Below are 26,880 nucleotides of genomic sequence, written 5' to 3'. Positions count from 1 at the left end.
GTGCTTATTGAGGGAATCGAATATCCGCCTCGGAACGGATGTTGGACGCACCGTGAGCCACCCGGTTTCTTTTAAAGACGGAACGGAAACGGTCCGTAATATTTTCTGTCATCCTCGGGAAAATATTTCGTTTTGGATCATTTCGATGGCCCTCTCCGACGAACCCGGCGTGTCCGTGTGGATGTGCTGAAACAACTGACTTTAAACTTTTTCAGTGTCCTTAGTTGATAGTCTCTGACCCTTGGCTGTGATGTTTGTATGAAAATACAACATGGAGGTCAGCGAGCTTTACTGAACCTTCATCCGCTCTCTTATCCGTTTACAGAAATCGTAAAATTATGATAACGACGCATTTGCGATACATTATGTATATATGTAAATATCCGGCTAGCAATTCCGGTTTAGGCGTGCAGAGCTGCTGCATAATCGGGTGAATAAACGGTGATGTACGAGATCCGGAGTCAGATCTTGCACGGGATGAATGCCGACCCGTCTTTGATCTGCAGTGATGCGGTGTGCTGCTGTGCCAGAGTCGCAGGTGTAACGTGTTACCTGGACAGGCTACATAGACAGTGCCCTCAATCTTACTGCTAATGCGCTGGATGGACTATAAACTGCTACTTGTGTAGAACCAATTTTAACAACAATAATAATAAAAGATTAAAATGGGGTCAGAGAGAAAACGGGACGGTGAGAATTGGAACTGGAGCAGCCCGGGATGCCGCGCACGTCTGGATGAGATTTTCTTCCGTCCGCACGATTATATTCAGGCGGGAAGTCCTGACCATAAGCAGTTCTGGGCTTTCTTTGAACGATTCCAGAGGTTTAAGGAGAAAAAAGAGATGCTGGTTTCAAAAGACAGCGTGGGGGATAAGGGGGTGAAGTGCAAAAAGAGCAAAACTTCAGTTTTGGACCTGGGCCTGCCCAAGGAGTATGATGCCCGCTACAGGATCAACGTCTCTGTGCGGACACGGGATGTGGAGGAGCGGCTTGGCCAGGCTGACTCGCGGCGAAGGAGTAATGTGGACCCGGGGAGTCAGGAGGTTGCCACGTGCCGTCTGGCCCTGCTCCACTACCTGGACTTTAGCCAGAAGCAGAGTTTCTCCAAGCTGGCTAAGCTACAGCGGGAGCGGAGGTCCCTGCCCATCTTCCAGTACCGGGACCGGATCGTGGAGCTTGTGAGGGCACACCCAGTGGTGCTGGTGGCCGGGGACACGGGCTGCGGGAAGTCCACCCAGGTGCCCCAATACCTGCTCTCTGCCGGCTTCAGCAACATCGGCTGCACCCAGCCACGCCGAATCGCCTGCATCTCACTGGCTAAGCGTGTCAGCACTGAGAGCCTCAACCAGTACGGATCAAAGGTACAGAGACACGGCTGCGTACTGCACTGGGACCGCCTTCCACCAGGGGTGTCGTTATGTGATTCTCCATCATCCCTTGCAGTGCATGTGGCTGCATCATCCACATCGATCCTGTCGCGGTCGCACTAACTCCCACCTCACATGTGTCGCAACCATATTCCAGGTGGGCTACCAGATCCGCTTCGAAACAACGCGCACGGTGGCCACTAAGCTGCTCTTCCTGACCGAGGGGCTGCTGCTGCGGCAGATCCAGCAGGACGGCACGCTGGCTCGCTACCAGGTGCTGTTGGTGGACGAAGTTCATGAGCGGCACCTGCACAGTGACTTCCTGCTGGGCGTGCTGCGTGCGTTGCTGCAGCTACGCCCTGACCTGCGGCTCGTCCTCATGTCGGCCACCATCAACATCCAGCTCTTCTCCACTTACTTCAGCGACGCCCCTGTGCTCCAGGTTCCCGGGAGGCTCTTCCCTATCCAGGTGGGTGATCGTGCCGACAGTGATGACGCATGAGGCCACAAGGGGCGCGGTGGTTAAGGACCTGCACATGTTTAGCCTTTTTTGTAACGATTGGAGACACTGAAGGAGGGGGATGGGCCTTTGGAGACTGGAGGTTCCCTTGACACAGAGATTAAAGGCACATTCACTGATCTGCACAACCATAGGCCTAGAGGGGCTACAGCCTTCCTGAATAATAATTTTTCATAAACAGAAGACATGCTAAACCTTTTGCTGTAAAGCAGCTTCCCAGTTCAGTCCTCAGGGACCCACAGACAGTCCACGTTTTTGCTCTGGGAGGGAACAAAAACGTGGACTGTCTGCAGGTCCCCGAGGAGCGGATTGAGAAACCCTGCTCTAAGAACCTCCTGCTCAGACTGGTCTCCCCTCAGGTTATCTACCAGCCGATCCCCCCAGAGGAGCAGCCGTCCCACTCTGAGAAGCTGGACCCCCGTCCGTACCTGCGTGTGCTGCAGGGCATCGACCAGAGGTACCCCCTGGAGGAACGCGGAGACCTGCTGCTCTTCCTTAGCGGCGTGGCAGAAATCAGCACCATCATGGAGGCCTGCCAGACCTACGCCACTCACACACGCCGCTGGATCATTCTACCCCTGCACAGCACCCTCTCCCTGACCCAGCAGGACAAGGTTTGGCACCCCCTGGTGGTCATTTTGTCAAGTTGCTGTCGCCACTCGGTGTCATAACTTTCAGCACCCTACCGATGATGGCTCCCTGCAGGTATTTGACATCGCCCCCCCAGGGGTACGGAAGTGCATCATTTCCACCAACATCGCTGAGACATCGGTGACCATCGACGGGGTGCGATTCGTGGTGGACTCGGGTAAGTGGTTATGTGAGCATTTGGGTCATGAGGTCTGTCTGAGAGGTATCGCTGACATGTGCGGCCTCCCGCAGGGAAGGTGAAGGAGATGAGCTTTGACCCGAAGGCCAAGATGCAGAGGCTACAGGAGTTCTGGATCAGCCGGGCCAGCGCGGAGCAGCGGAAGGGTCGAGCGGGTCGTACCGGCCCCGGGGTCTGTTACCGATTATATGCAGAATCCGACTATGATGCCTTTGCCCCCTACCCAGTCCCAGAAATCCACCGGGTGGCATTGGACTCGCTGGTACTTCAGGTGAGAGATGGTCATGGTCTGCTCCTCTTCATCGTTAGCAGCTGTAGGATCCTATGGTATCAGCATCCCTATCCCTGTATCCTCGCAGATGAAGAGTATGGGACTGGGCGACCCTCGCTCTTTTACCTTCATTGACCCCCCCCCTGCTGCCAGCATCCAAACCGCGCTGACCTACCTCACCCAGCAGGGGGCGCTTGACAGCCATGGAGAGCTGACTCCCATTGGAAGGTTGCTGGCACAGCTGCCCGTGGACGTCGTCATCGGTATGGGGCAGGGATTGAGGGGGCTTTCGTGGGGGGGAATTTTAGGGATGAGGCCGGGGACCGATTAATGCGTGTCTGCACTCCCAGGGAAGATGCTGGTGTTGGGTTCCGTCTTCCACCTGCTGGAGCCCGTGCTGAGCCTGGCCGCCGCCCTCAGCGTGCAGTCTCCCTTCCTGCGCAGCGCCCAGAACAATCCCGACTGCACCACTGCACGCCAGCCCCTGAGCAGCAACCTGGGAGACCCTTTCACTCTGCTCAACGCCTTTAACGCCTGGGTGCAGGTCAGAGCCGGGACACACACACACACACACTCGGGTCTTTAACCAATGGAGGAGTAGTCGGATATCCGGTCCCTCCTCCCCCCACCTGTCATGGGGGTTATTTACAAATTTACGTTTGTTTAGCAGACATTTTTTCAAAAAGCGACACATTTTGGAAAGCCGGGTCAGCCGGTCCCCAGTGCAATTGCGGATTAAGGGTCTTGCTCAAGGGTCCGATGGCGAGATCCCACAGCTTTTGAACCGGCAACCTTCTGAACAATAGCAGTGTCCCAGGCTGTTAGAAACCAGATTATTTATGAAGAAAATGATTTTGCAAGGTGAGTGTGGGCCCTCCTTGGTCTCCTGCAGGTAAAGGGGGAGCGGGGCGCCGGCTCCAGGAAGTGGTGTCGCCGTCGGGGGCTGGAGGAGCAGCGGCTGTATGAGATGGTCAACCTGCGGCGCCAGTTCAAGGTGAATGCCGGTGACACCCCAAGAGCCAGATGTGTTGCCCTCTGCTGGCTAAACACGCGCAGCACATCCAGGGATGACCCTCTGCCACCGGCTGCAGACCGTGTTCATGCCCCCAGTTGTATGACAAAATGTTCGCTACATTCATAGGTTTATTTTTGTTTGCAGTTATTTGTATGGCTTTTTGACATTTATTTTACAAGCAACAGTAAACTGCCTTTAATAGCCAACCTATCAGTGAAAGCCTATCTTATCAGCTAACTGTACCCCAAATATGAACTATATTGTAATTCTACTTAATCGCCTCACCATATGAAACAGCAGTGTTGACATTCATTTAATTGTGTTTGCTTCTGTTAGCATGATGGATAACTTAACAGACTGAAAAACAACCATCAGTCAACAGTTTCTTTCGATATTATTATATTTCGTTATAGACGATTTTTGTCATTTTTAAAGATGGTATTATCTCTTGCAGTAAACTGAGCTGCATATTAAGATCGAATCAGACAGTTCATGATCATTTGATCAGTTTTCACTATCTGAGTTTTGTTTTCTACAGCCAGTCACAATGTGAAGATAGTCCTTACGGCCAATTAGCCAATCATAACGAGGGGTGTGGCTTATTGGAACTCTGTTGGAAATTGCAAACATGCCGCTGCAGGAACTGCTGGGCAGCCATGGGCTGCTGGAGGCGGAGAGCAGCACCCCCATGGGGCAGGACCGGCAGCAGCGGCGGGAGAGGCTGGGCAAGCGCCGTCGCCTGCACCAGATGAAGCGGGACCACGAGCTGCAGGAGACGGGCCGGCGCAAAGTGCTGCGCATGGACGAGGGGGACGGCGAGCCGGGCTCCTCGGGGTCTGAGGAGGAGGGCAGCGGGAGGGCCAAGAGGGACGAGGCCGGCGCCTCCCACAACGTGGATATACAGGTGATGGGCCGCCCACCTCCGCCTGCTGCCGTCCTCTGTGTCTCCTGCGTGACACCCCCCCCCCCCCCCCCCGCGTTTCCCCACCAGGACGTGAAGTTCCAACTGCGGCACGACGTGGCGGCACTGCGGGGGGCGGCGGACGCCAGCCGCGACCTGTCCTCCTCCCAGCAGGCTCTGCTTCGCCTGCTACTGTGCCGGGGGCTTTACCCCCAGCTGGCGGTGCCCGACGAGCACAACGCCACGCGGAAGGACTCCGACCAGGTTGCTGCCTGCCGCCCTCCCTCGCATTCTCTTACTGAGCCTGCAGGGGGCGACGTGATTAATTCTGGGAATTTCATGACACTCGCTGCCGTCTGATGTCATGGGTTTTATAGCATTATGGTTTCGTGTGAAGTTTTCGGCCCATGGTTTTGGGTTAAAGTGGCTGTTGGGGTTTTTGGCAGGGGGGGGTTTCAGAGGCATGCCCTAGATGACGGTGGGTCATCCCCCCCCCCCACCCTGGCCCACAGGTCTTCCACACGCGCAGCAAGCAGGGTGTGGTTATCCATCCCACCAGTGTGTTTGCCAGTGACCCCGAGGTTCTTCACGTCCCAGAGCTGGAGTGTGAAGAGATGGGTATGTACTCTGCTACGCCCCCACAGGCCCCGCCCTCCTTGGGCACCACCCCTTTCCTGAGCATCGTGCCGCTCTCTCCTCCTGCACCCAGGGGCCGACCGAGGCGCAAGCACCAAGCACCAACTGCTGGCTTTCACCACTCTGCTGGAAACCAACAAGGCATACTTGTGCAACTGCGTGCGAGCGCCCTGCCTACAGGTAGAGGGCGTGATGCACAAGAGCACATATTTAATACCAATTATGTCCTCTTTCTGTGAGATGGAGATAATTGTGTGTGTGTGTGTGTGTATGCGTGCTTGCTCTGTGTCGCCCCCTTCAGGCACTGCTCCTGATTTCCAGCTCCCTGGATAGCAACGCAGACTGCACGCGCCTGGTGGCCGATGGCTGGCTGGAGCTGGTCTTGCGTGACTCGGAGGCAGCCCTGAAGGTGCTCTCCTCTGCCCTGACACTGCGGGCAGAGTGGGAGCGCCTCCTCCAGGCCCAGTTGGGCCAAGGTGCCGGGGGCCCGGCCGTCCCGTATAGGGAGGTACGGAAGCTGGCCGATGGCATGGTGCGGTTCCTGCTGTACACGGAGGTGAGGGGCACTCTGGTGCTGGAATCCAGGGGGTGGGTCACATGACTATAGCTGCCAATCTGTGTTTACCACTGGGGTGAGTGGTATTCTATGAGGCTGTTTACTCACCGTGTTTTGGCGCCCCCTACTGACAATCTTTGGTAGAGACTCAGACTCAGTGTCTTCTTCGCAGTATGCTGCTGATGTGAGATGTCCCACCCCCCAGGTCAGCTACACGATGCGACGTCTTACCGCCCTGCAGTCTCAGAACCTGTATGTCGGACCCCAGGGTCATAGCCTAGCGACTGGCCCGGTGACCAACCCGCTCTTCCCCGGAATGCAGGTCGAGCCAGACCCCATCAAGGGAGGTCTGAGGGTCTTCAGCTTTTTCACGTACAACTGCCTGACGGTGAGTTTGGGCTGGGGAGCAGATGTTAAACTATAGGGGGAGGTCCCCGGGACTCAGGGCAGTGTGTATGCGCATGCCTGTCTCCGCAGGACTCTCGGGATTTGTACAGCGAGTGTCTACGCACCTTCTGGACCTGCCCCCACTGCGACCTGCACATGCCGATGACCCCTTTGGAGCGAATGCACCATGAGGCCTCCTGCAGGCCAGCTGGAGAACTGCAGCCCATGGACGGTAAGTCTAGCCAGCTGACATCACTTGACGTTTCTGCTTGTTTGGAGAAGTACAGATGTCCTCTGAGTCACGTTTTTGTATTTAGAGCCAGAGTCTGAGACAGGAGAGTCCCAGTCATCCTCTTCCAGCCTGACCAGGACCTACCATTGTGATATCTGTAACAAAGACCTGACCCTAACGTCCACGGAGATCCTCAAACACAAAAGGCAGCACCTCTGAGCTCCACCCCGGGACTGTGCTGGACTGACGTCAGGCTCCCAGGACTTTCCCTCCCAGCCTGACCTCTTAAAAGCTGCGATAGAATTGTGCTTTGTTTAGTGCACATTTTTATATGCAAAATATTTTATGACTGTATGTTTGCCTTTAAGGCGGCTGTGTGTCCTTGCAATAAAACCATCCCGTAAAATTACATCACAATAATCTTCAGTTCCCAGCCTTTTAAAATCTCTTTAAACTGCACCTTCGTGGTGGACTGTGTGGGGAACTGCAGCCACATTACAGCAAGGGACTTGTGAACCAGCAGCTGAGCTGGACGGGTCGCTAGCGGACGCTCTCTCGCCCGGGGAATCCTACCTGCATCCACAGACGGAGAGACACACCTGAGGTCATAATTAAGAGAGCAAAAGTGCCGGTAAAATATAGAGTGAGGGTTTAATTAGTGATAGAAACCCACAGTATGTCACACCTCAAAGCAGCACGACGTGAGTAGACTGACAGCACAGAAAACAGGAGCCACCTTCAGATTAAACAAGGATCCCAATAAATACTCCATAACGGAACAAACAGCTCATATTTCACTGATTACTCGCAAATGAACCAATAAATACGAACATCTTAAAGTATACACACTGGCAGAAGGAGAACGGAGTCAACTGTACACAGGTACATAGTTGGAAATAAAATCCGATAAATCAGTGTTTCCCAACCCGGTCCTCGGGGACCCGAAGATGATCCACGTTTTTTTTCTCCCTCCCAGACAGTCCACATTTTTGCTATGGAGAAGGGAGGGAGCAAAAATGTGAACCGTCTGAGTCCCCGAAGACCGGATTGGGAAATTGTGATAAATGAAAAGGCACGTTTATTAAGATGTGGGTTGGGTCTTTGCTGGGATGCTGTCACTGTGTCCACCACCGTGTGGGTCCTCGTTTTGTACATGTCAGAGGCGCTGTGTGAAACTGATCCCATTTTGTCTGCTATTTTTTAAGTAAACGAACCCTGACAAGAGGCCACCCGGGTTCGAAAAAGCAAGTCTGTTCCTAATGGACAGCGGGAAGGGGGTGTGTGTGAAAGAATAGACCTATAGGACATTCCCGTGGAGACGCACTGCAGACGCGGGCGTTTGAGTGGTGGCCGCCTCGCCCTCCGTGCCCCGCTGTGAAGGACGCGGGCGTTTGGGTGGTGGCCGCCTCGCCCTCCGCGCCCCGCTGTGAAGGACGCGGGCGTTAGGGTGGTGCCCACCTCGCCCTCCGCGCCCCGCTGTGAAGGACGCGGGCGTTAGGGTGGTGGCCGCCTCGCCCTCCGCGCCCCGCTGTGAAGGACGCGGGCGTTAGGGTGGTGGCCGCCTCGCCCTCCGCGCCCCGCTGTGAAGGACGCGGGCGTTAGGGTGGTGGCCGCCTCGCCCTCCGCGCCCCGCTGTGAAGGACGCGGGCGTTAGGGTGGTGGCCGCCTAGCCCTCCGCGCCCCGCTGTGAAGGACGCGGGCGTTTGAGTGGTGGCCGCCTCGCCCTCCGCGCCCCGCTGTGAAGGACGCGGGCGTTAGGGTGGTGGCCGCCTCTCCCTCCGCGCCCCGCTGTGAAGGACGCGGGCGTTAGGGTGGTGGCCGCCTCTCCCTCCGCGCCCCGCTGTGAAGGACGCGGGCGTTAGGGTGGTGGCCGCCTCGCCCTCCGCGCCCCGCTGTGAAGGACGCGGGCGTTAGGGTGGTGGCCGCCTCGCCCTCCGCGCCCCGCTGTGAAGGACGCGGGCGTTAGGGTGGTGGCCGCCTCGCCCTCCGCGCCCCGCTGTGAAGGACGCGGGCGTTAGGGTGGTGGCCGCCTCGCCCTCCGCGCCCCGCTGTGAAGGACGCGGGCGTTAGGGTGGTGGCCGCCTCGCCCTCCGCGCCCCGCTGTGAAGGACGCGGGCGTTAGGGTGGTGGCCGCCTCGCCCTCCGCGCCCCGCTGTGATGGATTCCCTCCCTACTCTGCAAGCTGCTGTTGTTCCAGGTTTCCTGCCCCTACTCTTCGTCTGCAGGTCAGAGCGCGTTCCCAGTGATGACGGGGAGGGTAAGGGTCATTTTAAAAGTGACATTATTAGCCAATCAAACCCTAGTCCCAAAGATTCGGGTGAGTTATGTCTCCACCCCACCCTTTCTGGTGACAGCTAGTGTTGAGGATCGTTTTAAGAGACAGAGATGCTGAGCTGAGTCGACAGGACCGGGTGGGTACCTCCTTGTTACAACACACCCCCCCATAATCAGGCACATTCCACGAGCGTCACTAGCCCGGCCGCTTACTTTCTCTAACAAGCAGCACCCCCCTCTAGCCACATCAGACCTCTGAACCTACGCCATCTATAGTCATTCCTTTGCTCTTTAGCCAAAACCATTATGGTCCATTGCCAAAAAATTCGCCCCCCGCACTCTCACACTGAGTATCCAGTCTGCCAGACGGTAACCCCACCCCCCAGGACTTGAGGTACAACAGAGTAAGTTAGAGGTAAGACGGGAGAGTGTCTTTTGGATGAATACAAAAATAAATGCTAACCGCTAAATGAATCTGTCAAAATCCACCCGCTGTGGCCTCAAAGGCCAAACAGTCAAAATAATAAAATAGAATAAAAATATCAATAATAATGATTAACAATCATATTTATAAACATCCTTTGATTATTTTTTTTCTTTTAAATTAAAAACCTCTTAAATAGTTTTACACGTCCTTGTGCCCCCAGCCCCCGCCCTCCCGGGGCCCATGGGTAACGGGCAGGCCGGGCTCTTGGGGGGGGGCCCCGGGGAGCCCAGCATTACCGCACGGCCTTGTGGCGGCCCCCGCAGCAGCCGCAGCGCTCCCCGCAGCGCAGGCAGGCGCGCAGTGGCAGGTAGCAGCACATGCAGGGCACGCAGAGCGAGAGCGCCAACAACGCTGCCCAGCGGGCACAACACAGCGGGTGGGGCCGGCCGCCCAGCGAGTCCTCGCACGAGCACGGCTCCCAGAACTCGCCCTCCGAGTCCGACGTGCAGTGGTACAGCAGGCTCTCGGCGCACCACACGCAGGTCCACTGGCGCAGGCAGCGTAGCACCGGATCCGGCGCATCCCGGCAGCGGCCCCGCCCATTCTCCGAGGCGCTGAACACGGAGCGGCAGTACACACAGCGCGACGAGCAGGACGACGATGCCGCTGGACAGGGGCTCTCGTCCTCAGGGGACACGGCCCCTCCCAGGGAGGCGGAGCCTGACAAGCCCAGCCCGCAGTCACCAGCCCCACCGCCCCCCCCTCTCTTCCGAGTCCGTGAGCGGGGCGTGGCCAAGGAGGTGTGGATGCAGCAGGGGGATGGCGAGCCCTTGCCCGTGTCTTGGGGGGAGCCAGCCCCAGGAGGAGCGCTGGACGCTGTGGGCGTGGAGCCACAGGTGGGGGAGGAGGAGGAGTGCCGGTGGCTGCCCTTACTGTCCAGGTTAATGGTCACCTCGCACCCAGGCACGCCCATCCCGGCCAGCTCCTTGTCGAAACGCACCACACACAGCTCTGACTTGTCCTGCACGATGCCTCCAGCCAGGCCCCCCCCGAAGCCCCCGCCCCCAGGACGGGTGGCGCCGGCTCGCCGGTAATCTTCGTAGCCGCGCGAGCCCCACAGGTCCTTGCAGGGGTCTAGGCCTTGCAGATCGCCCTCCTCCAGGAGCGAGAAGGTGGGGGACAGAGGGGAGAGCGAGGTGGGGACCGGATGAGGCACGGGTGGGGTAGGAGGGGCCGGGGGCGGAGGTGGGGGTGCCGGGGGGTTCAAGACAGCCGTTCCCTGGGGGGGCTGATGCTGTACAGGCCGAGTGTGAATCTGTTTAAGAAAAAAAATAGCGATTTAGGGAGAGATGCCCAGAAATCAAAGTACGCTGCTTCTTTAATGAACTTCTATGACTTTTGCGGAACATCACTGTCAACTGCAGAAACAGGACATCGGCTGACCACTCTCAAGCTGCACAGGAGAGCAAACATAGCCCAGAAACTGCAGGTGCACCTTAAAGAGCCTTCTGACATATCGTATGATGAGCTCCATGTGCTGGCTGCACCAAGGCTGACCACAGAGCTCTACAGCGAGTCACCAAGACAGCCCAGTACATCATAGGAACACAACTCCCAGCCAGTGAGCATTTACAAAGTGCACTGCCTAAATCAACATCACTATAGACCCAGTCCCACCCCAGCAACCAGCTGTTTGTCCTCCTACCATCCAAAAGGCACCACAGAACTATTCTCACCCACACAGGCAAGTTCAGCGAGTTTTTTTTCCCACAAGGACCATCCCACAACCGAACTCTAAGTCCCAAAAATGGATACGTCTCATATAATGTGGTTGTCCAGTGAAAAACAGGTATCTCAAAAAATCCATTATTGCAGGAGCATGAAAAAAGCATTTTCTCAGAAACTACTTTTAAAAATAAACCTAAAGCAAATGTAATGAAACAGCCTTAGCGCCGCAAAAAGAAACCTATCATTAAACAGCCTTCACACATATAGGGTTAATATTTTAAATGGAACTTTGTTAGTAAGCCAGTCATGTTAGTGTCATCTGTCCATTTTCTGCAAACAGGCTATGGACACAAAGCAGGAAACAACCCAGGATAGGGTACCAACAATGGCAGGACACGGTCACACACACACAAGCATTTTGGAAAGGCCAAGTAACTTCAGGAAATTTCTGGGTTGTGGAGGGAAACCAGAAGAAACCCCATGAGGACAGCATGCAAACTCCACATGCAGTGAGCTGTGGCAGAGACTAAGTGGTGGCTTAATGGTTATGGAAGCGCACTTGCAAATGAAAGGTTACAGGTTCGAATCCCCCACCAGCAAGGCACCACTGATGTACCGTGAGCAACGTACCAGCCCCAAGCGCTGCTCCCCGGGTGCTGAATTAGCTGCCCCCTGCTATGTCATGATGTCACATATGGGTTAAACGCTGAGCACCCATTTCATTGTTGTGCACTGTGTGCTGTGGTTGTGTCAACAATGACCACTGTTCTCTAAATTCAAATTCTAATCCCTGGTGCTTATAACCCCTGCCACACCATGCTAGTGTCGACAAGACACAAGCTAATCTTGCATCATATTAACTATCATGATACAAAGATATCCAGACAAACAACCATCATGACTACAAATGGTAACCAGTACAAACATAAATGCTAGTTAAATAGATGACTTCATAAAACATCTTTTCATTGGTCAATTAGATGTCATACGCTGTCAGTAGGCAGAGGAGAGTGGGTGTATTCTATCAACAGTAAAGAGTCACAGTCCTCAAAAAGCGGACACACGCGGCTTTCGTTGGGCAGTAAAAATAAGCACGAATTTGGGCCACTGCAGATGCACAGAAAAGACTAACATTGCACAGTATGCAAATCTGTGTAATAGCTTATGATGAATAGTCACCCGTCAGTCCTGCACTTAATGTTATTGTTTACATAGTCAGTCTCTCTATAATTTATTTCTTTAGTAGTTTGACTACCTTGGCATGATGTTTACTTTTATGCATAGTTAAATTCTTCTGTGCGTTGTTTACCTCATATATTGCTTGCTTCATGTTTGTAATTGCACTGGCTTTTCAAAGTCGTCAGTGTAATTGCGTTGTGTGTAACACAATGACAGCGATACATTTCAGTCTATGCTCTCAGGCCCCACCACTGCTGAAATCCTCACAAATGTGCAGACGATGTGAAAACAATGGTCGGAAAAAAAATGCAGCTTTAATAAAATTAATTGACAAAAAGCACCAAAACTTGGTGAAATACGTTCAGCTTCTTTTTTTTTTTTTTTGCTGTGTCTGGAAACAGCACCCACACATTGGGGGGGGGGGCATACCCTCATCACCTGAGTTTCCCTCCACCCCCATGGACTTTGCTATTTGATTACGGCCATTTCTCTGTCATTGACAATCACTTCATTGCTACACCAGTTATTTGTGCATACAAGCTGTTTACACCCTAACTATAATAGCAGGACAGGGGCTAGATTTCACTATCAAAAAGTCACTAAAGCCAGTCTTTCAGCAAGGGAGCCTTTAAGCCGACCTTACAGCAAACAGATGCAGAAAGATGATGTCAAATTGCTGGTCTTTCAGCTCATCACCCAGAGACGTTAAGCCGACCTCGCAGCAGCCAGACGCAGACTGATGATGTCATAAAGCAGGTCTTCTAGCTCATCACGCAGAGACAAAGAGATAAGGCCCTTACCTGACTAGGGCTTTGGGAGGGTGCTGTGGGTCCGGACTCATAGCCCAACTCGTCAGCAGCAGACCGCACAAAGCCAGCCGACGACTCACTGGTCACTATGGTGATGGACTTGGGTAGCATTTCTTTCCTGCTGTTGGAGGACGACTCACTGTCTGTGTGAGACTGACACAAACAGATTCAACACACATGCTGGATGTACCGATGATGGGGGAGGGGGCTGACTAATACACCCTGGGAGGACCATTTTCAGCTCTGCTAAGGGAGACAGTGACACTTACAGCTTGGCCATCATCCTCAGTGTCGCCCTCTTCTGGTGTGGAGGACGAGGGAGACTCAGACTCTGAAAGGCAAGATAAAAGAGGAAAATGACGTTTATGCTCACAGAGCAGCACTGGTGTTTAAAAATAAACACCTCCAAAATAAAAAAGAACAAGAAATTCCAAAGGACTCTAATTCTTCTGCATAACCCCCCACCCCCAGTATTATTATCAACCCAAAAGGCTTCTTTTCAAAGGGGTCTTTGGGATATTTATTTATTAAGCTGTCAAGTGTTTAGAGCTGCTGTAATCTCATAATTTGAACATTAATAAACACAGCACTCACCACTTCAGCTTTCTTGTGAGTATTTATAAGTACAGTCAGTGTTTAGAACCCGTTCTGTTGGAATTAGGAAGTGGCTGGATGCTTGGACCCAACGCCCCTGCTGTCTTGCTCTCAGTGTAATACCTCTGTCCAGTCTTTCGATGGCACTCTGGAGTCCCCGTTCAAATGTGATGGCGTCGGCCGGACTCTGGAAGGTCAGGCCAAACTTTCGGTCCTCTACACGCCAGTGGTGAAAGATTGGGTTCACCTTGTTATAGACCAGGCCCTTCTGTACCGCACACTCCAGCACCGGCTGCGGGCACAAGGGAGGGTCAGCGCACAGGCCACAGAGAAGCCTAGGGGGCGCCGATCAGACGAAACAACAGGGCGTAACACACACGCACACACTCACTGCTCGATCACGCAGCCGCTCCCCATGGATGACGTAGTCTCTCCGCCCCCTGTTGCCTGGGCTCCGCCCCTTGCAGATGATCACATGGCTGAGGCCGCCGCCCCCCAGGGGAACCCACCCGCCGCTTGAGTCGTCACGCGTCATCACCACTGCACGAACACGCACACTGTTAGGGGAGTGAGAGTGTAAGTGTCGAGGCAAATTCATCAGAAGAAGAAATCACACAGTAGGAGTATAGGAGTAGACAGGCTGAAGAAAACCATTCAGTTAAAACTGCAGATAAAACACAACAAACCCTGTTTCCCCCAGTAACCCCCCCCCCCATACTGAAATAAAAGTTATTTAACCAGATTGTGACTTACACAAACTCAGAAAGACAAGAAGAAGCAGCTAAAACAAACACTATATTTCAATGCAGTTTACTTACAAAGAGGCAGTAACAGGAACCTGATCCATCCCAAAACTGCTGGGAACTTTCTACAGATTCGTTTTCACAGATTTCTGTCACCTTAAAATTATAAGATTTCGTAACCTTCTATTAACATAATGAAATTAATTATGTCCTAAAGTACAAAAAATACATCGCACCAATTTTACCGACGACACTGAACTCCCTGAACATGGTTGCACGAACCAGTTCATCTTGTCTGGTTATAATGATTGATTATAATGATTATAATGTTTGCGATGCGTGTTGCCAGTGAGGCAGGTTGATATCAATGGCTGCAAGCGGCGCGGTTTTTTTTTAATGGACGGTCATGTGACCACATCTCTTTCAGCTTCACGATTATAACACAAATAATAACGTTTGATCAATGGCTACATCGTGTGATTAGAAAGCACAAAAGAATAACAGGTGGAGGAAAGAGAAAGAAAACTAAACAGATTTGCCACTCGGGGAAAATAAACAGGCATCGCGATGTGTCACGTAAAGCCGAAATATGTGCAGTATAGTGCGAGATGGAGGAGAGCGAAGAGGCGAAACAGAGGAAGGAGAGGATGAGTGTATCAATGAACGCGCCCATACCAGGCCCGATCTGCCGCATCAGATCCGGAGACCATCGAACGGCGAGAAAGCGCATCATAACATAAGTTAGATTAAGCACAATTAGCGGAATTGTGATAATTATTCACAAAAGGCTCAATCTCTGCGCCCCATCGCTCGCTCCGCACACAAACCCCAGCAGTGGACATTTTATGAATGAAATACAATAAAAATCAGAATGGGTCAATATAAAATGTATTCCTGTCGGGAAAAAAAAGATGTAGATAGAACCAGAGAGACTGGGGGCGAGAATGGTTGGAGGAAAGGGGGTTGGGGGAGGGGGCGACATGAGAGAGGGGAAAAAGAGGAGGGGGTTGAGAGGGAGAGAAATATCACATTTCATTCATAAAGTTTGCCTTTAAAAATCATAATGAAAGCCAAGACGCCCTGAGAGAAAACATCGGCTTGGCCAGCCCTCAGCCCCGCGTCCCTGCACGTCGTGCTTATTGCGATGCTTTCCGAAAACTCTCCATATTTCACATATTTCTCCATCATTCTTCACATGTTAACTGTTTTAATAATGGACTAAATTACCACTGCACGGCACTCGGTGACTATATCTGTTGTCTCCTCCTGCGTATTTAATGGAGAATAACCTAAACCAGTTCTCTGCTTGGCTGACACACCAATGACGGGTTTAATGTGTAGCCTTGTTTAAACTGTAGCTCCTATTCAGAAGAATAATCTTTAAATATTTAATCGCGTACAGTTGTGACTATATGGAGTACGGGGTTTGAAATATCCGTACAACACCGCGCAATAACGTTTGTTTCTACGTGCGTCCTACGCCGGCGTGTTTATCACTATAACGTGTGGCAGCAATGGTAAAAAGGCAGCAGTTTTCATCTTGCGGTGTGATTTTATACGCCATTTTTCCTTAAAATAGGGGAAAAGCAAGAACTTACTCGCCCTCCATGGCTTGGTGTCGCCCGCCGCCTCCAGCCTGCTGCCCCCCCGCGGGTCTCGTGTCTTTTATCCCCCTTCTCCCCGGCACAGCCTCACGCGCTCGCTCTTCTTTCCCTCGGTCCTTCTCTCTCCTAGACCCTCATATTCTCCCCTCTTCTCTCTCCACCCTTATGTCCTCCCGGTGCACCAGGACGGACTTGAGGTTGTAGCGGCCATTTTCCGCCAGCAGCAGCGGCAGCATCCTCCCTCCCTCCCCCTCCCTCCCTCTCTTCCTCCCTCTCAATCACTCCCTCCCTGCTCCTTCTCTTCACACCCTGTACCTGCCGCGTTCCCATCTGACCACCCTTAAACTGGATCGCGCGCCTGTTCCCGCACACATAGATGCCATTAGATTAAGAGCAAGGGTTAGGTCGGTCCACCGTTGGTTGTCCTAAAAAAACACACCTCACACGCTTGCGGATCCAACCACACACATTACTAACAGACACTCGGCAAAACATAAATGACCCACTGATACGACCATTTTTCACAAACACAAGCCATTCACTGTGTGCCAACGCCGTATACTTAAGGTGCCCCGACCCGCATGCACGTCCCCCTCATGACTTGTGTAGGACTTTGTTGGAATGAAGACAGGTCAAATCGTCCTGGATGCATGTTTTACCGTACCGAGAGTTTAGCAAGAATTATTGCTAGAGTTTGCCGTGACAAAGGCAATGTCCGTGACTAAATGAGGGGCAGACAGCGTGCCCACAGACCCCGTCTTCCAGAGGCGACCGGCAATAGCGTTCAGCACCACGGACAGTTCCGCCTGCGCCCGGGGCCGATACGCGTTCGCGCAATAAATTTCATTTGGGCGTTTTTATTCTGTTTTATTAATCTCACCGTTATTGCTTTTGGTATTTATGCCCCCCATTTATCTGAAATTCACATTTATATGCAAGACGGAGCACTCGGACACTTCAAGTCCAAGTTACCTAACAACTGTCTTACATCTACCAGGTTAATGTCACCCAGTCTAAGCACAATGCGAGTACGATAAATTACGTTTGTTACACAGGGACAAAATGCCGAATGCTCATTGCTACAATAATTACAAATTAAACCTCTTTTCGCTGAACAAATGTACAGTTTAAGGTATTTGCAATAGTTACCCGTCAACTATCAGACGATGGTATCGATAATTCAAATATATTGGCTACATATAATGTTGTCACTCGAACTTAGGAAATAACGTTTCGGTTAATTAAAACAACGGCCAAGATATTGCAATGTGAATAACAACAATGATAACAACAATTAGCCGCCCACTAGAAAAATATAAGCAGTAATAAGGCGTCATTTAGGCTGGCATGGAGTCCCGCTAACAGCACTCAGAGAAACAGGCCCCTGCAGCCCTCAAAGACGTGCGGCAAAGTAACGGGAAAGGGGGTCCATGGAAGCGGGATACTTTATACTGCCTCATAATTTTCGGATTTACCGGAAAATACTTTTATATCAAGGTAAACTGGCGAAGTCGGTACACTTAAAAAAGCAACGAATTACCAATGAATTCTACCAGGGCTGCCAGCTCTCACGCATCTGGCGTGACACTCACGCTTTTTGATTCTCACGCTCACGCAAGAAATCCTCCGGTAAAAATATATCATTCCAATATAAACCTAAAATTAGCTACATCAAAAGCGCTGGCTTAGGCTGCAAATCCGACGGATTATTTACAAGATAACAAAACCTTTACATAGGCCTCCATGTAAATGCGTGCATGTGCACGTGCCTGCAGACTTTTCTCGAACTGAAAATCTCTCGCAGGTCAGCTGACCAATGTTGGCAACCCTGACTGTACTCGGCTACGGAAAGACATAAATCCGTTAGCGCTCCGGAATTTCCTTTATTTCCGAACTTGTGATGGCAGGAGTGCGTACGACTTTGTAGGGAAAAGAGCAGGAGATGCAGACTCCTTATGGGGTTATTACCGATGCATTAGAGGTATTCTTTTCAGAAGTACTGCCTTAGCAAAGACACATTTGTTGTACCCAAAGTTCAGATGATATTCCTGCAAGTGTAGACGCGATCAATACCCAGGAAGTCAACGCGCTAAAAGCGCCACGGATTCCCAAATCTAATCAGCGAACAGGACCGGGAGATGCTCCACACGGAGATGGAGAGCGGAGTCAAGAAACTGTTGATAGCCTGGTTCTGTCCGCTGTAGACATCTCATATCGCATAGGCAGAAAAGCTGGCAAAATCTCATTAAGGGATTCAAAGGTACACTTAAAAAAAACTACAGCCGGATACCGATTGCTCCAAAACACTATCACATGCTTCCGGGAAAGCTAGCAGCACACGTATTGTATAACCATGCAGAGATTGAACTGAAAAATTACAGTTCAATCTCTGAATTTATGATGACAAAAATTATGTCATCATAAATTAATAGTTCATACTGAATAGCCAATTTTATACCAATAATAACTAGATGCCTAACCGGATGCTTATAGGAATATGGAGGTATGTTTGAAGACTAATGATGTTTGCTTTCTCAGCAAATTGAAGTAAAGGAGGATGGGCAATATGTACTCTAATCAGGAGCTATGCATGGACACCCTCAACAGCACCCCCTTCAGGGCAAAGCTCCCCTAACCTCTTCCATACCATGCCAGACTTTCTTCTGAATGAGCCAGGCTTTCCTCCAGTGATGCAGATACAAAATGCCTCTTAGACTCTGGGGCTCCTTTTGCTCCTCTGATAGTGAAGGAACCACACGTTTCCAGCAGTAACAGCTGTCAAGCTTCCTGTGGCCTTTCTGGAGCAAAGCCAATAAAGCAGCATCACTTCTTTTGGGAAACTCTGACCTTCTATCTCATGAAAGATACAGAAAACTGCCCCTTTCTAGACCAGTGAATCCCAGCCTTTTTTCTGCCATGACATCCGGCGTATATCATGGATCAACAGATACTACTAACTTGCTCTTACCTTCGATGTGAAACTTCAGGTTCAGAATCAAGCATGTTTTTCTTAAAATTTCCTTTCTAAAAATTTGTCAAAGATTTTGTCTTACTACAGGGCAGTTTGCAAAGCGTCGAACATATGTCCACAAACAGGTGTCAGTTGTGGGGCAGTTTTATTCTCAGAAGCATTTGATTATGTGACAAGTGTGCTTTAAGTCTATTGGACAATTAATTGAATAAAAAGCGGCTTATATATAAGGTCTTTTCTTTGTCTATGCCACCTAAAGTAAATTTATAATTTAATTCATAATACATAACTTATATACTATAAATGTAATTTACAGATAGATAGATAGATAGATAGATAGATAGATAGATAGATAGACAGACAGACAGACAGACAGACAGACAGACAGACAGACAGACAGACAGACAGACAGACAGACAGACAGATAGATAGATAGATAGATAGATAGATAGATAGATAGATAGATAGATAGATAGATAGATAGATAGATAGGGAGAGACCGACAGACAGACACGCTGGTTGAAAAATGCTGCTCTAGACATGGACATCTACCTGCAAAGCCAAACCTCACAAGAGAAGAGTGGGGTCCTATTAGAGGAGGAGCAGCCATCAACACGTCACAAGGTGACACTGCAGTGCCTATTCCTCTCCTAGAACCAACATTACCCATAATGCATGCACCTCTCCTTAGGACCACCTCAGCCACTGACCACACCCCTGTCACTAACTGCATTATATGCAGTATATCAGTATAGCCAGACCTTCTCATTAACCTTAACCCCACTCCCAAGCACATCTGGCTTAATTGTCCCACCTGTAGCTGTCAAACTCATCTCACTAGCTCTTCTTTTGCAGTAGCCACACCCACCTAAATAATCCAATCCCAAGTCTAGCCACACCCATCAAACTAACAGCTCCCCAAGAACTGGACACCCGCACCTCACAAACCACACCCTAAATACCAACCACATCCATTTCACTACACCAGTGTTTGCCAAACCAGTCCCTTAGGCACACTGGAAAGATCCAGTTTTTGTTTTATTGCAGTTCACAGAACACCTGACCCAAGCCTTCAGGAGCTCTAAATACCTTATAGGTCTGCTGGGAACTGGGATAACACAAAAATGTGGATCCGTCCAGTGTGCCCTGAAGACTGGTTTGGGAAACACTACACTAGATTCAGTTCTCTCACTAGCCCCACACAGCCACAGGCTATTTTCCAGAGCATACAGGAAGTGTCACTACCAAAGGAACCTAATGTTATTCCCACAAGGGGTGATGGACACTGGGCCAGGGCGAATGACAGCAGCAGTAATGCTGCACTGTCTCAGAAGTCTTTGACTTTGACCTATAATCAGCTGAGATTCACATAAAAATAGATGTAAATGGCAGATACCAATAGTGTTTATATGAATGCCGTTGCTTTTTCTCAGCCCAAAGCCTGCTGTGGGCTATCTGCTCTTCCATGTTTATAGGTTACTCAAGAACCAAGAGCTGAGCATGTCCTCATGAGACATGAATTGGCAGGGAGGGACACCGTCCCTCAGGAAAGCAACCAAGGCCAAGCCTCCAAAGACCAGCACCACTTACCAAGCAGCCAAAGCCAAAGCTAAGCTCACCAGACATGCAGATAAAGTACCAACGGCCCCAGCAGCTGACCCCTCTACAGCTGTGCCAAAGCCATCCTCTGGCAGGTCTTCAGTCAACCATGTGCCTGTATTAATTGCCAACGCTGCTGCAGCCCCTGCCCTCACTCAAGACAACAGGAAGCTCACACAGCCACAAGTTCCAATGAGATCAATGAGATAGGCGCAGACAGGAACACAGTCCATTGTGACCGAGGGATCCTTGGCCGATAGTACCACCAAGCTGCTGGAGGGCAGCCAGCTCCCTTTGCAGGCAAGCCGGGAGAGCCCGAACCTCAAGAACCAACACAGCAAGCCAGGATTCTTGGTGACTGCTAATCCTGAGGGATCCCGTGCACTCAGAGAGCCAGGCTAGACTAAAGGAGCTTGGGAATGATAAGGTCGTCGTTGTGGGAGCTCAGAGCAGACCCAATGATGACACTCACATTGAACAGTCAGGAAAAACATTGCTACTGGAGAAAGGTTGGATATCTGCATCCCTGGAGCCTATCTCCAGCCCAGAACTGGTGGAATTTATCCTACGGTTTGCTGCATGAGCTCCACAACCACTTCAGCAACCGCACAGAAATGGCCCCTCCACATTGAGTTCAGCCCCAATTCCACCACACCCCACAGAAGTAAGAGTATCCAGACAGACCTCTTCTAAAGAAACCAATCCAGCAAACACAAGGAAAAGTGGACAAGGAGGACATTATTGACCGAGGGGGTAAGTTCAGCACCAGAAAGTACAAATCCAGACCAAGATTTTCTTTCAGCCAACAAGTTTAATATAGAGTCATAGAGTGCTCAACTGGCTGGTTGAAATAAAACCTTGTTCTGGATTTGTACTTTCAGGACCTGAACTTTCCACCTTTGATTACTGAACTCAGACATCCACCATGGTCCACTCCTGGTTGTGCAGATCCCATGCCGGCACCATCGCAAAGCACCACTGCCCACCATCATCAATCAGTGAGAGATCCATACTCTGCCAAACCCTTCCAGAGAACTTACGCCCCACCCAGGCAGGTACCCATTCTTCAGCTTAGAGGAACAGCCAGGAGGCACACCTGGGCATTCATCCATTCAACCACCTACGGTCTCATTTTAGTTTTCAAAAGGTAAACATCATCTGCCATTTCCTTCTGTATGTACAATACATCCATCCATCCTCCAAACCACTTATCCTACTGGGTCACGGGGGGTCCGGAGCCTATTCCAGAAGCAATGGGCACGAGGCAGGGAACAACCCAGGATGGGGGGCCAGTCCATCGTAGGGCACACTCACACACCATTCACTCACACATGCACACCTATGGGCAATTTAGTAACTCCAATTAGCCTTAGCAAGTTTTTGGACTGTGGGGGTAAACCGGAGTACCCGGAGGAAACCCCACGACGACATGGGGAGAACATGCAAACTCCGCACACATGTGACCCAGGCGGAGACTCGAACCCGGGTCCCAGAGGTGTGAGGCAACAGTGCTAACCACTGCACCACCATGCCGCCCCGTATGTATCTTCCTCTTTAATTTGCCTTTGTATCTGCTGAACATCTGTCATCGTTACAGCCACTCACAAACATGTGCACTCCCCCAACTGAGGCATAACTACTGGGGCAACCCATGTGTGTGTGTGTGTGTATGGTGACCACTGCCACCTTCTGCTGAGCCTCAAGGGGAAGCTTAAAGGAGCGAGGACTCACCAGCGGCTGTGAAATCCAGGTCATCAAATAAAAAGATCACTACAAACTGAAGGCTGTAACTTCTGCCTCAAGAAATATACCTTAAGTGCATATACATGACAAAATACATAAGGAGTTCAAAAGTGGAAAAAAAAAAGTTTATTTTCCTGTTGTGCAATTATATTACAGTCCGGTAACCATCACAGAAATAAAGGTGTGTGTGAAAGGACATCTGGAGCAGAAGACAGACACAAACGACCATATGTAAAAACCCTCCAACTCTGACCACAATTCCCTTTGCCAGTTGCTAGGATACAAGGTAAGAAGCACTGATTTGGAGTCACTCTAGATGAGCGTTTCTCAACCTAGTCCCTGAGGACCCCAATACAATCCACGTTTTTGCTCTCTCCCAGCAGCTGGGAGGGAGCAAAAACATGGACTGTCTGGGGGTCCCCAAGGACCGAGTTAAGAAACACTGCTCTAGATAATGCTTTAGAGAGAGCATGGAGCACAACCACAGGCCGCCGCAGCAGGCAAGAGTAGGTGAGGCCGGCCAGCCGACAGCACTGTGGTGGGCAGGAGGCCGGACCACCACCCTGGCAGTCGGGCTTGGGGGGACAGAGGTAAGACACCTGATATTAGAGCGATATAACACAAGCCTACAGCTGCCATTCAGAAAATGTGGATGGTGCATCCATGGTTCCAGAAATGGGGAACTTGGCTGTGATGTGGAAAATTAGACACATCACTCACATACTGACGTTTCAGCCACATTGTCTCGCACTCAGGCACTAGGGCAGAAACATTTGAAGGTTTTGATGTGGTCCACGCAGCAATACTGTACCACTATACCCGTCTAACAGAGCAGGACCAGGACAACATGCTGCCGGTTGTGTGTATGTGTGTGAGCGTGTGTGTGTGTGTGTGTGTGTGTGTGTGTGCGCATGTGTGTATGTGAGACACCCCCACCCCCACTACACAATCATCTCCAGCTGCCGGGCGTACTCGATGACTTGCTGGGCCAGCTCTGTGGAGGGAATGGTCACCTCTTCTGTCCTCTGCTGCTGGGAGCTGAACAAATAGTACCCACTGGCATTCTGGGTCCAGCCCCTCTGTCAATGGAAGGGAGGGGGGGGGGGAGATGAGATGGTGCAGCTGTATACCTACAGGTGGCACTAAGAGATGGAGTCAGTGCCCAACACTTAGTAAGGCATATAGATAGGCATAAGAAAAAAACAGTCTCCCTGCACATGGAAAATAGGCTATCAGTGACCTTTGACCCTAGACTCAACATCATCACAGTTGACCTCCAGAAGAAGCCAAGGCATACAGGCTGGTGCCGAGTGCAGATTACCCCTCAGGGTACCAAATTATAGCATCTGGTCTTTATGGCTGACAGTGGAAAAAAACCAGTGGGAGAACTAAAAATGGAAAAGCACAATCTCCTCGTCACCAAGACTCCAAGAGTGTCCGGAGGCGGCACACTCTGGGGCTCACCTTCTTGGCATAGTCCGTCATCTTCTTGGAGGAAGAGAAGAACAGGACTCGCGCTGCTTCATTGAACTGGATTTGCTCGTAGGCCTTCTCGATGCAGCCCGCGATCTCATCTCTGTCGAGAAACAAATGTGGTCACGTCGAGGCACACTCGCATACCCCGGGGTCCTGTGGCCCGGCAGGGCCGGAGACTCACCGGATGGTGTCCAGCAGAATGTCGATGAAGAAGGTGTAGCTCTCTGCAGGGATGTTCCCTTTGGCCAGAAACACTTTGTTGTAGCTCCCCTCCATCAAGTACTGAAACACAAACACAACCTAAATTTACCCTCTGTATCAGAGCCCTCAGTTTTCATCCAAACAAGGATTATTTCCACCAGTACCACATAATTCCATGCTGGCTTAATTATTCTAAATTTACAGTAATCTAATTAAAACCCTTCAGAGCCCTGCCACCAGGGGGAATAACCCTGTACTGAACCAGGAAAACCTACCCTCAAACTAGCTATTGTCGTTTTGCTGTGTTTTACAAATTGGCATAGTAATCCTACAAGAAAAATAATAAAGTTATTGTGTGTCACTGAAGGGCCCACAGAGTTGGCAGGCCCACAGAGCCAAGGGACGCTTGACAATCAGTTCATGTGGAGAGGTTGTTAATGACTTGATGTGGTCAACTTGTTAATGACAGTGAGTGCAGTAGCTGATGAGCAACTGTAATCCCAACCCCCTCCAAATGAGGGAGCTGTCCCAGGACTGGTCCAGCAGTCACCTGCTCCAGGGAGACCGGGTGCCTGATGTACACGTTGGTCTGGATGTCGCGGGCAGTGAGCCTCTCCAGCTCTGTGTGAAACTCTGACACCCGGTTCTGGGACAGCAGGAAGAGGAGGTTGAGGCCCAGCAGCTGGTGCATGTAGGCCGACTCTGGCAACTCATCTCTGCAAGGGACAAGGCAGTAATGAAGGACCAGGAAAGGTTTACAGTCATATGGAGGAACAGGATGGGCTCAGAGGCAAGCGGAAGGACAGGGAAAGCAGGAGTCAATGGGATGGAAGGAATAGGATGGGCTTACTTGTAGTCAAAGTAGTAGCACTTCAGCTGTGCCATGTATCTTTCAAAGGAAGGGATGTCTTTCTTTAGAATGCTCCACAGTGCCCCGATTTCCAACACATCGCCTACAAGACACATTCAGACATGCCCCTCAATCACCATATACAATTGATGTCAGGCAGGCAGAGCGCCGGCTTTACGAACACCAGAGTATACCCCGACGGCAGGCGACTCACGGGCCAGGATGAGCTGCTGCTTCGTTAATTTGCTCCCCGAAGTTGGCAAAAAGTTCAGCTCCAACAAAGAAATCTAGGGAGAAGAATTACACGCGAAAGACCGGCGTTTTCTTAATACCACTTCGCCCGTTCATCATCAACGCTACAACATTAGGACTGACACACACATGCACGATCGATTAACATTATTAAGTATGGCTGATGCTATAAACACAGGCTACAGCACAACACGTCTAAAATATCCAAAATCTGGGCTTTGCTGGCAATAGACTCGTGAAGTGCATAAATCATGATAAAAACCTGTGGACACCCACCACATTTATCTGATATTTTAATATTTAAATGTCAAAATCATGAACGGACTGAGCGCTATTATGGCCAGATATCGCTTCGGCTAACATTAGCCTCCTAGCAAGCCAACCTCCAAATCGGCCGTTTAGCGAACGCTACTCTACCCTTCTCAGTTGACGAAGAAAACCATATGCACCACGCTACCTTGAGCTTGCTTAGAATGTCGCCGCATTTGTTCAGATTGGGGTTTTTCTTGTTCCACTCAGCCTTAAGCGTCTCATATAGCCCCACCGTTTCTCTCAGCGCGGCAGCCATGGTGATTCTGCAAAATACGCGACACCGGCAGGCTGGTTAACGGCACGTCGCTTTACGGCACGTCGGCAGCGTCATATCGCTTGTCGCCAAGACGACCTGTACGCTTCTGCCTAAAGCGTTTTCGTCCATTTCGTCGTTTGACTCACTACAATTTTACGATGTTTGTCATAATGCTCAGCCCTTAACTTTAAACACGCCACTTTATGACCACTCGGCTGGCATTATTTATAGATTAAATGTAGTTTAATTACAGTCAGAAACCAAAAGTGAATTAATTACATGTAGCAAGTAGTGACACGAAGAGGACATGAAGCAACAGCTTGTTTAATTGTAGAAAAATGGGAACAAATTAAATGTTGTTAAAAACTACCATCAGCACCAGTAACTACTCGATATGAGTTCAGCATGGCCATGAGCAAAAACTCTTCTGCACACAGCAAGTGTAAACCGAACGGCTCGGGTCATAACGGGCACACAATCTCTGTAATGACGCCATTCCCCAAGTGCGGCAATGCGCCATCAGAGGGCGCTCCGGCATCTTGGGAGGCTGATGACATCAGGGGACACCCAGGTGTTCCCTGCGGGGGGACGGAGGGCCGGTCCAGCGCGCACAGCGTTTTTAAGCACCCTGGTCTTCATATGTCATAAGCATTTTGCTTTATTTTCCTACAGTTTTTCTTTGGAAAGCATTTGCAAGAGTTTTAGCCAAAGCATTTAGTTTACTTTCCAGCGAGTATTGTCATCGTTGCAGGTCTAGAGAATCAACGAAAAAAGTACAGCATTAGATCACTGAAAATGTACTTAAAATGCAATAAAAATATTTCTTCGCTCTAAAAGCAGAAAGCAGCTACTGGGGGAATCAGTCCAATTTCCAACATTGAGAAATTCTTTGCAATGCAGTGTTTCTTAACGACTCAGCACACGTACCCTTTGGCACATAAAATCAGTCGAAACGTCTGCTAAGTCTGAAAAAGCGAGAGCAGAGGGTGCGAGAGGGTCCAGATCCGCAGACCACCGCCCGACGCTCCTCAAAACTCAGCGCTTGCGCAGAAATTCGCACGCAGACAAGAAATGATCGGATTGAAAACTCCTAATAGGGTCATGTTGTAAAGATTCTGAAAAGATATAGCTAACAAGTCCCCCCGACC

The 26,880-nt window shown here is 50.7% G+C and overlaps 3 protein-coding genes across 6 annotated transcripts; 1 reads left to right on the top strand and 2 right to left on the bottom strand.

Moving 5' to 3' along the window:
* Positions 1–7,123, top strand: dhx34 (DEAH (Asp-Glu-Ala-His) box polypeptide 34). Its single transcript, XM_048980981.1, has 16 exons — positions 1–1,361; positions 1,525–1,836; positions 2,247–2,501; positions 2,593–2,695; positions 2,770–2,987; positions 3,076–3,250; positions 3,338–3,531; positions 3,880–3,981; positions 4,643–4,906; positions 4,994–5,167; positions 5,416–5,521; positions 5,613–5,719; positions 5,841–6,095; positions 6,301–6,483; positions 6,573–6,714; positions 6,800–7,123. The coding sequence occupies exons 1-16, from the start codon at positions 666–668 to the stop codon at positions 6,931–6,933; spliced, it is 3,420 nt and encodes a 1,139-aa protein (XP_048836938.1). The 5' UTR covers positions 1–665; the 3' UTR covers positions 6,934–7,123.
* Positions 7,124–7,346: 223 nt separating this feature from the next.
* On the bottom strand, positions 7,347–16,306 carry spred3 (sprouty related EVH1 domain containing 3). Of its 4 annotated transcripts, none has more exons than XR_007383101.1 (7): positions 16,067–16,306; positions 14,117–14,282; positions 13,849–14,017; positions 13,401–13,462; positions 13,123–13,284; positions 8,173–10,730; positions 7,347–8,120 (listed from the first exon to the last, which is right to left on the bottom strand). XR_007383101.1 is itself a non-coding variant. In XM_048980986.1 (6 exons), exons 1-6 carry the CDS (start codon positions 16,075–16,077, stop codon positions 9,708–9,710), a joined length of 1,593 nt encoding a protein of 530 aa, XP_048836943.1. In that variant the 5' UTR covers positions 16,078–16,306; the 3' UTR covers positions 8,142–9,707. The 4 variants fall into 4 exon arrangements, 1 of the variants encoding a protein (XP_048836943.1); XR_007383100.1 differs by having other exon boundaries at positions 7,347–8,068; XR_007383102.1 differs by having other exon boundaries at positions 7,347–8,068; positions 14,117–14,265.
* Positions 16,307–22,496: 6,190 nt separating this feature from the next.
* psmd8 (proteasome 26S subunit, non-ATPase 8) lies at positions 22,497–25,774 on the bottom strand. Its single transcript, XM_048981677.1, has 7 exons — positions 25,622–25,774; positions 25,127–25,199; positions 24,913–25,015; positions 24,613–24,778; positions 24,043–24,143; positions 23,850–23,961; positions 22,497–23,464 (listed from the first exon to the last, which is right to left on the bottom strand). The coding sequence occupies exons 1-7, from the start codon at positions 25,730–25,732 to the stop codon at positions 23,327–23,329; spliced, it is 804 nt and encodes a 267-aa protein (XP_048837634.1). The 5' UTR covers positions 25,733–25,774; the 3' UTR covers positions 22,497–23,326.
* Between the last annotated feature and the right edge of the window lie 1,106 nt (positions 25,775–26,880).

This window comes from Brienomyrus brachyistius, chromosome 17 (genome assembly GCF_023856365.1).
Source record: "Brienomyrus brachyistius isolate T26 chromosome 17, BBRACH_0.4, whole genome shotgun sequence".
In the NCBI taxonomy this organism is placed as follows: Eukaryota; Metazoa; Chordata; class Actinopteri; order Osteoglossiformes; family Mormyridae; genus Brienomyrus; species Brienomyrus brachyistius.
Note: the sequence above shows the minus strand (reverse complement) of the source record. Positions and strands in the feature narration are given on the sequence as shown.